The sequence below is a fragment of the Zonotrichia leucophrys genome, chromosome 4, assembly GCF_028769735.1.
Source record: "Zonotrichia leucophrys gambelii isolate GWCS_2022_RI chromosome 4, RI_Zleu_2.0, whole genome shotgun sequence".
In the NCBI taxonomy this organism is placed as follows: domain Eukaryota; kingdom Metazoa; phylum Chordata; class Aves; order Passeriformes; family Passerellidae; genus Zonotrichia; species Zonotrichia leucophrys.
The window spans coordinates 7397495-7407738 of NC_088173.1; the positions used below are offsets into that span (position 1 = coordinate 7397495).

At 41.2% G+C, this 10244-nt stretch overlaps 1 protein-coding gene across 1 annotated transcript; it reads left to right on the forward strand.

Moving 5' to 3' along the window:
• Positions 1-217: 217 nt before the first annotated feature.
• On the forward strand, positions 218-9392 carry NIPAL1 (NIPA like domain containing 1). The gene is made up of 6 exons (XM_064712186.1): positions 218-346; positions 4080-4346; positions 5413-5469; positions 5921-6011; positions 7780-7940; positions 8074-9392. Exons 2-6 carry the CDS (start codon positions 4172-4174, stop codon positions 8676-8678), a joined length of 1089 nt encoding a protein of 362 aa, XP_064568256.1. The 5' UTR covers positions 218-346; positions 4080-4171; the 3' UTR covers positions 8679-9392.
• The last annotated feature ends 852 nt before the right edge of the window (positions 9393-10244 follow it).

A 10244-nucleotide genomic window follows, 5' to 3' on the forward strand; every position in this document is an offset into this window, starting at 1 on the left:
TGCTGCCAAGGTACTTCAGGAGAGCGCGCTTTTCTTTGGGTTCAGTGTTCAGGTGGGGTCACAGAACTCCCCACGTCTGGGACTCGATACCGATCTAGGAAGCCCACTCGGGGTCGCTCCCGGAGCCCTGCGTGCCCTTTCCCCGCAGGCCGAGGGGATGCCACCTCCGCGTCCGCCGGCGAGCGGGCGCGCCCAGGTGCGCTGAGCCGCGCCCGGGCGGGCGGAGCCCGCGGAGCCTGGCTGCCGTGGGCCCGGAGGGGCGCTGCCCGTCCGTCCGTCCGTCCGTCCGTCCTGCCGTGCTGGTCAGCGTCTGTCCGTCCGTCCGTCCGTCCGTCCTGCCGTGCGGGTCAGTGTCAGTCGGTCCTGCCGTGCGGGTCGGTGTCTGCGCGGCGGCGGGGCCGGCCCGGTCTGTTCGGTGTGCGCATCGCTCGGGACGCGGAGGGCCGGCGGGGCTCGGACGCGGCCGTGCGCTCCTGTTGCCCCGGTGTCCCTGTAAGATTTCCCTCCGTCCCGGTGTCACCCCGTTGTTTTCCGAGGAGTGGCGTGGGTCCGGGGCCGAGGAGGTTCCTGCGCTTCTGCCGCGGCTGCCTGGGGTTAAACATCTTGTCAGCTTTGTTCTGTGCTTTTTGGTGAGTCTCCACTCCAGGCGTGCCAGGGAGGCATTCCTTGCTGCTTCTCGATACACCCACTTTTGGCCCCAGGAGCTGCGCCTTGGCAAAGGTGGGCTTGGTATTTCCTGGGTGACCGAGAAAGGCATTTCATGTTTCTGCCAGGGGTGAGCTGAGTCATGAGCTCGCTAGCAATGGTTAAATTAGTGTCTAATCAAAGCAGTTAGTTTTCGAGATGACCTAGGAGCGGTACCTTCAGGAGCAGGTTAAGAACCAAGTTGGCTGTCACTAACTAAGGCAAGTCAGCCCTGAACTGCAGAGTGACAGCAAGTCATGCATGTCACAAGCAGTGTGTAGCACTAGGGTGGCTGGTCTGCCCAATTCAGATAAAGAATATTTAGGTGTTTAAAGGGGAAAAAAAAAAGAAAAAAGAAAAAAATATAGCTGAATCATAAAAAAAGTTCAGAAGTTACACCAGCAACTGCCTTGGCTCAGACTGGTTTCCTGTTGCTGCCAGTCTTGAGTCAGAGCTGGGAGAGATTATTTCTACAAGGAGGAGTTCTGCTGACACGTTCATGTTTGTTGACATTTGGAAGTAGGAGGTGAAACTAGCTTAGCTACAGAAACTCTGTGCTGAGCAAGCCAGGTGGCCTCAGTGATTTGTCATCTTCCTCAGCTTCTCCAAGTGATCTTCAGACTGTTCACAGGGTAATAAAATAACAGAAATTCCTGGATCAGCCTCCTCTTCCTGTCTCTCAGGTGGTTCTTTGATCAGTGCAGTTACATGCCACTTTTCAGGCAAGTGGAACAAATTACTTTTTTTTTTCTTTAACCATGAGAAGCTGCTCAGCCCAATAAACAGAGATCATAAGCATTCAAAATTAGTCTTCTCAGTGATAAATCCAATATTTCTTTGTGAATGTGGGCAAAGATTGTTATTCAGAAAGGAGAGAAACAACCTGTGGCAGTCACTGAGTGACTTACTACAAATGGCATGATTAAATTTTTCTGATGTCGTAAGGTATGCTAAGGAATGAAAACCTTTAGAACACACAGAAAAACATTTTGTTTCATGTGAAACAAAATAAGCCTGCCATTCATCTCCAGCTAAATGAAAGTACACCAGTCACCAAAAAGGGGGAAGAAAATTGTTATTTTCTTCACTGTAGAAACCCAATGCACTGATAGAAAGCTGCCTTACAGTTTCCTTACTGTTGCAGGAAACTGAAGGACTATACTTATCAGGAGTGTTTATCTTCGTGATTTCTTTCCATTAAAGGCAAGGAATTTTACTGCTTCTCACACCATCCTGGTTTGACATCAGTATAGGTATTGGGAGCTAAGGGATTTCATTCATCTCTCCATTGTTTTGTTTCACAGAATAATAGAATAGTTTGGATTGGAAGGGACCTTTGAAGACTATTTAAACTAACCCCCATGCCACGAGCAGGGCATTTTTATCTTGTCCTGGTATGTGTTTATAAAGAGAAAATATAGTTATGTTTAAAGGACTTTTCTGTAATTTTGTTTTGTGATTTATTCTTCATTAATTTTGTCATAACAAGTATATGCAAATTTTTCTTCTTCTAAGACTATGCTAATAGTTTAGGATTTTAAAATACTTTCAGGTGCAAATGCTAATTCCATATTTTTACATTATCCAACTGTAATTTCTAGTAATGATATGAGTGTAGAATAGTATCTCTCCTACATACTATGCAACAGGAACTGCATGTGGATCTAAGATTTTAATCTTTAGCTGGTGAATATGAACATTCCTATCTTGTGGGAACATTTTTATTAAGTCTAATTTACTAAAACGAAACAACTCCTGTTATATAGAAACATTCTTGGCAAACAAGGAAGTGTGTTTGCACAGCCTGCAAATCAAATTATAACTTCCTGTAGTATGTTTGTTGTATAATATGGAATGAGAAAACGAGGAGCAGGTACTCACTCTAGTTCCTTACTTGAAAAGGGTTCTGTCTCCCAGAGCTAATACCAGCATTGCCAACAGCAAATAGGATATTTTCAGGACCTTATGTATTTTAACTATTCTTTGGTAAACTGTATTAAATTAATTATCCAAGTCTGCTTCTTGTTAATTGTTCAGTGAAGTACTTTTGATATAACATTTTTATTTCCAGAGCTTACGTGTGAACACAGAAGCACATCCTTTTCTACCAAGTCCCCAAGTGCCATTTCTTCAGTTGGGAAAGGGGAGAAGAAAAGAAAAGAAACAAAGGGAGTGTATTACTGATGCTGTCACTCTTCAGGATGAATCGTTCATGTATTATTTTAATTACAGGGAAAACATGGGAAAAAAAACCTATTTGTTGCATCCCCTGCTTCCTATGTATAACAGTGGACTGAGCTTTTGTACTTCTGCAAATTGTTTCATATTTTAACATGTCTTCACAATAAGCTTTCTTTACAAAAAAGATTGTTCTTGAAGGTTTTCAACGCTAGAGTCTGTAATCCACACAGGCTGCCTGATGCACTCCACTGTGACAAACTGAGACGTCAGCCTAGACTGCCCAAGCCCTGTGGCAGCTTTGCTGCCTGGCCCCAGCTTCCCCATGAAAAAAGCAACTCCTTTTGTTCTTGGAAATGCAGTACCTGCTCTTCCTTTAGAAACACATCTGGGCTGATTACAAGGATGCCATTCCCACAGACTCATCATCGTGGTGCTGATAGTGCTTGGCTGGCTGAGTGTGAACCTTTGCTCTGTGCTCGGGATCGCCCAGCTCTCCAGCAGGGCTGCAGGGATACCTGGGGAGCTGTCCCCTGTGGGCTGTGATCTACTTCCATCCAGGGCTTTCTGAGGTTGGATTAAATCTGCTGGGAAGTGGAATGAGGCCTTCACCTGAAAGTTTTGTCATTGGTTAAATAAGACTTGGCTCACACAGTATTCGCTGAACAGTTTTTATAAAATGCCTTAGCTCCCATATGCAGTGAGAGTTTTCTCTCTGTTTGATTTTCCTTCCTTTTTTTCCATTTGTTTTTCCAATCTTAGCTACCAATATAAAATCAGAAGCCTTGAATAGCAGCAGGCTTACTTTAACAGGCAAAGTCCAAAATCATGGATTTGGCTATATGTTTGTGGTCTCTGCACAACAAAAAGGAGCCCTTTCATCTTCAGGTTTCAGTTTAGCTTTTAAGATTTTGAGTTGAATTTTAAACTGAAGCTAATTTTTTTTGGTTCATTCCTTGGTATTTCCCTTATTGCCTGTCTGGCCAAGGAAGTGCAAAATAGGGATATAAAATAATGTAATCACCTGTGAGCTACAGGAGTGGGTAATGGCCCAGGGCAGCGCTGTGTACATTGTGTGGGTTTTGTGTGTTATTTGCACAGTCAGAAATTACAGGGGCTCTGCAAAGACACCAAAAGGAATGAGCAGAGTGGGAACAGGGCTCTTCCAGTGCTGGGCCTGTGTTGTGAATCATTTGTCCTTCTTTTTCTGCTCCCAGGTGCTGTGCTCTCTTTTTCTCGCCCTGACTCCTGCCAGGCATGGTGCCAGATCACCAGCGTGTCTGAATCACACTCTCCTCTCCTCACCTCTATGGAGGGGGCTGGCAATCAAACAAACTGGAGCAATTCCCTTCCTTCTGGAAGCAAATACCACCTCTACATTGGCTTGGCTTTGGCTATAGGCTCCAGTATCTTTATTGGTTCTAGTTTCATACTCAAGAAGAAAGGACTTTTGAAACTGGCAGACAGAGGAGTCACCCGAGCTGGTAGGTGATGGTGCCATCCTTGCTCCTGCTGGGGACACAAACACCTCTTCTAACTTGACAAAATCAAGGTTCAAGTCACAGATCACATGTTTGAAATTACTTTAATGGCGATCAGAAGTCCTGTCTTGGTGAGGGATGGAGATATGATACTATTTCTGTGTGTGGTTACAGGGACTGGGATTTCAGAACTCTTAGGACTAAGGAATATGCAGGGCATATTACATCTAGTGAGCTGGTGCTATTTCCTCACTGAGAGCAAATAGTTACCGAAATAAAATTCTTTATTTGTCTTATCCTCCAAAATGCCATTCTCCCTCTTTCTTCAATCTTTCTTCCCCCTCATTTGAGATTGAAAGTCTTAGTTTGGTTTAGCTTTTTGGTTTTGCTCGGCTTCTTAAAATGAGTGCAATGAGTTGTAGAAATGACATTTATTACAGAAGTTTCTACAGTTAGTACAACTATCCCTTCATCAAAGTCAACAGATGAACAGCTAGAAAAAGAACAGTTGCACTAATGTCTTAATTTGCTTTGCATGGATTTAAATACATAGCATTAGCAGTTTTTCTTTTTTGTGCTATCTTTATTGGAAAATATTATTCCAGGGAATTTGGTTATTTGAAAAAACTCTGATACTGAATATTAGATATACTTATGTTTTATGTAAAAAAAAAGTCATGCACATGGGGGCATTGTTCTTTCTAATTTCTTCAAACCTAAAGTAAAAGGAGAGTCAAACTGCAGCTGACTGTATGAATATATTTGATCTGACCTGGAAAAGCATTTTGAAACATCTCTAAAGCTCACCAAAAATCTTTATAAACATTTTACTTTTGCTTGAAACTTCTCCTCTGTGAATATTTAGTCAAATAGCATTTTCTGAAAGCCCAAGTCACAAAGCAGTAGAGTCATTAATAAAATGTCAGTCAAAATCAAATATTCTTCTTTTTGCATCTAGGTAACATGCTCTTTTTGTACTTTGTAAGTGCAAATGTGAAGCTGTACTTTTTGTTTCTTACAGTAAGGTGATCTGTTTCCTATAAGATAAAGTTATTTTTTTCTCTTTCAGGACAAGGTGGATATTCTTATTTGAAGGAATGGGTTTGGTGGGCTGGACTGCTATCAAGTAAGTCAGCTCTTTCCTTTCAGCCTATCTGTAAATCTACAAAAAGCAGATTGTTTTAAATAGATTTATTGTCTGATTTTTCATTCCCTTCACTTAAAAGAAATTTTCTTTTCAATCACATTCATGACAAGCTCTTCTCATATGCCATCTTTCAAATACTGCATTTGGTCTTAAGAGCTCTTTGTAGAATAACCATCTTTTCTTTAATATCTGGTAAAATGCCATGGAATTGCCTCTGTCCAGATTCTAGGAGTACTTAGGAGAAGAGTATTCTACTTTCTTCCAGCATTTATTAGTTGGGCAGCTGATTTTGAAATGAAAATGTGCACGTATAGTGCAGAAAAAAGATTTTGGTTTGTATTTGCTGTTAGAGTTGTCGTACAAAATATTTACAACAGTGTGCCTTTTAATATTCTCCTCCAAGCTGATCCAAATGTTCTTTCTTCTGCAGTGGGATTAGGAGAAGCTGCAAACTTTGCTGCCTATGCCTTTGCACCTGCAACCTTGGTTACCCCCTTGGGTGCCCTGAGTGTTCTCATAAGGTCAGTACCAATGGGGAGCGAACCTTGGCCAATGAACCACCGAGGGAAAAAACACTGGCTTTGGCTGAAAGGAGAGATTTTTAATAAAAAAACTGAAAATCAATTTATGGGCAAAAATTGTTTTTTGTTGATTGCTGGAAATATATATATCCTTATTTAGAACTGAGTTATCTGGGTAGATAGAACCAAAAGTCTTGTTGCAAAGGTCACTGAAGGCCTTCCCAGTAGCTTTTCACCTAGATCACAAAGTAATTCTTATCAGCATAAACAAGGTATACTGCTGATAGAAGGTAATTTAGCTATTCCTAGAGAACTGGAACTTTATGAACTGTTATCCTGTTCTTTAACTAAATTTTAAATAAAAATACAGCATTCCTTCACAAAATTTTTTCAAAACATTTCTATTGATAGGAGCACAATTTCATATTAATGCACAGTTAGTAAACTATTTGGTTTTGTTTGGTCTTTTTGAAATCTTTCTGGAAAGAAGGCAAAGAAAATCTAAGCTTTCTTCTGTATCCACAATTAAAATTTGTGGTTCTTTTGAAACATAAATGTCCTTCACAGACTTATTGTTTCCTATCTATGAAGAAAAAAAATTCCAAGGTCTTAAACACATACAGTAATATGGCTATCATAGCAGCAGAAAGGACATAGACTGTACATAAAAAAACTTATAGGAAATAATCTTTTAGCAAAATGAAATTACAGTATTTTAAATGTAAAACTCTGATTTTTAAGAACTGAGTATTTTATATGAAGCACTGTGTTTAAAACAACATGTGCCACATATTAAAAACAAAACAGAAAAATAACCCAAACAAAAAAACCCCAAACAAACAAGTCTCCCTTAGGATGCTTGGAATAATCCACCTGCTCAAACTGCAGCTGTTCTGTCATAGCAAAACCAAAACCAATGTAACTGAGTCTCTGCAGTGGGGCTGGGGTCAGCCTGTTGGTAAATGCAGATCAGCAGGATGCCTGGCTGCTGCTGTGCAAAAACAGCTTGAGCTTTATTGCCCTCTTCTTTGATGGGGAGAGCAATCATTCAAATTTTCATGAGACAGAGGGGTTGTTAGAACTTCATGTCAGTGAACTCATTACCCTTGTGTGAAAAAAATGTCTGTGTTTTGATCAGTGGGTTGAGTAACTATTTGTGTGTTCACACACCATTAAGCCTGTGTCTGTGCCCGAGGTTGTTCTCCAACAGGCTAATCATGCCCTGTGAGTGGTGTTTTAGGCCATGTTATTGTGCTCAGGTTAAATAATCAACCCCGTGGAGATCCTGGGGTTGATCTCTGAAGGGGGAGACATGCCTTCTCTGTGTTTTGGGGGGAGCCCTGGCAAGCCAGGCAGAAAGTGTGCCTGGGTGGGAGAGCCTGAGGATGGATGAGGAATAGTTTCCAGCACTCATGTGCATTGGTTGTAATGCCAAATGAACTGCTTTGAGCCAATTTTGGAAGAAAGAAACGGCTTCTGTGGTTAATCTACAGTGAGAGTGCATACCCTGACCCAGGCTCCTTAGCAATTTGGACCCTTTTACAACCTGGAAGGAAGAATTGAGGGTTGCTAAACTCCCTAAAACCTGACCTTGCCTTCTTGGTCATGACCAACTTTCTTGGAAAAACTCCTCACAATTTGATTGTTTCAGACTGGTTTACCATATATTCAAATTCAAAAGAGGTTTTCCGATATGCTACACAGAGAGATTTTGAATGTCTTCTGTGCGTGATGGAGCTGAACATTTTATTTCTGTTTTGCCAAACAGTGCTATATTGTCATCCTATTTTTTAAATGAGAAGCTGAATATTCATGGAAAGCTGGGCTGTGTACTGAGCATTTTGGGGTCAACAGTCATGGTTATTCATGCCCCAGAGGAGGAGGAGGTCACCTCACTAGATGAGATGGAAAGAAAGCTGCAAGATCCAGGTCTGTATGCGATTGCAGTGAAGATATGCTGCAGTTCACAGGGAAGTGTCTGGGACACTGAACAACTCTGAGCATGTTTGTGAGCATAGTCTGATGTTGTGTGTATTACCCTTCCCTTTCCTCTTTTTCACAGTGTTTGTTACATTTGCTGTTCTGCTGACAGTCGTTGCCCTTGTCCTGATCATTGTTGTGGCTCCAAAGAGAGGTCAGACAAACATACTGATCTACATTTTAATTTGCTCTCTCATCGGTGCCTTCTCCGTCTCGTCTGTGAAGGGTCTGGGCATTGCCATCAAGCAGCTGCTGCAGAGGAAGCCAGTCTATCGCCATCCCCTGGTTTACATTCTGGTGGGCATCCTGGTGCTCTCAGTCAGCACTCAGATCAGCTACCTCAACAAAGCCCTGGACGTGTTCAACACATCCCTTGTGACGCCCATTTACTACGTGTGCTTCACTGCCACAGTGGTGACGTGCTCCATCATCTTGTTCAAGGAGTGGAGCAGTATGGAACCGGGTGACATCATTGGAACCCTGAGTGGATTCTGCAGCATCATCATTGGCATCTTCCTACTGCACGCTTTCAAGAACACTAACATCACCTGGAGTCAGCTGATGTCCTCTGTTGCCAAAGAATCGTCACCGCCACACCGTGACTCTGAAACCAGTCACACTTTGCTGGAGAGCATGGAAAACCCAGCTTTGGCATATGAGGAGGACAACATTTTATTCAGTCAGTGAAACACTCAAGCAGTGTTCATCGTCAAAGTATCATGAATTGCAAACTCAGCCCACCCATGTCTACGAGAAAGCCCAACTCTTCTGCAGTCCTCTGGAAATTTGCCTGTGGGGCCTGTTAAGTGTGGACCACTCCTCTATCAGCTGTTGGCAGTAACGAGTGAAAATGGTCAGTAATTAGCACAACAGACAGAAACCTGGTGGTGATTATATGTTAGACAATTAAAAACATGGTCCTTTTTTAATGCAGCCTCTCTTCCTGGGAAATTTTAGCAAAACAGAATGGTCTTTGTAAGCCATGTTTAAAAATACAGTTTTCTTTTGATGATAAAAGACAATCCTTGCTGAAGTGGCAGGTACTCTGCTATTATCTTGTGATGGCCTTAATATTTCTGGCTGTCTTTATATTTTTGTAATTTATTGCCAAGCAAGCTTGTAAATACTCTACATGAAGGATATTCATTGAAGACATAACATGAAGAAAACAGTGTTTAACCATTTTAGTTTTTCATTTAAAATTTTGTGCAAGATTTTTTTCACTTTTGATGACCTTCCAATGAACATTGATTGGATGTGACAAAAAAATTTTAGCAAATACAATTCTTGATATATCTCAGCTTTTCTACCCAAGGAATCCTGAATGGATTGTGAATTCCTGAATGTGCCTGTACTTTTTTATTTCAAAACTAAGACCAAGTTTAAGAAAAAAAAATGCATTTGCCTGCGAACAGCTGCTACTGGCTTAAAAAATTACATGAGGTTATAGAATTAAGTATTCAAATCCAGGAGAAAAACAGAACCTGCAATTAAAATTTTCTCCTTTGTTTCATATAGTTTTGAGGATTACGAAGTGGCTTTACTTATTTCCATAATTCTTCCTTATACAGCCATCTATAACCCATATATACAACCATCAGAACCCATATAAGCTTTTCAAATTTTTTTCCTTATTTTCTGGGAAGGTATTGTTCTTTATTAATAATAAAGCAGTTCTGTTAATTTTTATTCTTAGTGCAAAATTCATTTTACAATCTATGCACTACTTCTAAAAATACTAGGTAGGGGATGAGCTGTAGGCAAGGGGTGAGAAATGTCAGAATGTCTTTTTTTTGAGTTTGGACTTCTCTAAAAAAGAGTATTCACCTCTATTAGATATTTTACAATATGTTAACCTACCAGAGACCTTGAAGATTGGTAACTGTACTGTAACACTGCAGTTCCTCAGTTGTGGTCACTGATCTTCCTGTCACAAAAAAACTTGAACTGTCCATGGTTTGCTCATTACAATCTTTGTTTTCCACTTTGTAAGTAAGTAACTTCAGCAATCAGACATGTGGTTGGTGACAAGCTCATCAGAAAGTAGCATTTCCAATCTTTGGATTTCTAAGTGTGAGTCCAGAAAGTTTGCCAGAGGATGCCATGACTTCAGCAGTTAAAAACTGGCTTTAATCAGCTGAAATTTATATGCCAAGCAGAACTTCCTCATGAAGCAGGCTATATGCTTTCTGATGTTCAAATGGTTTAGCAGAAGAAGACAGTTTGGATGGATAGAAAATTGTTCTGCCAAAG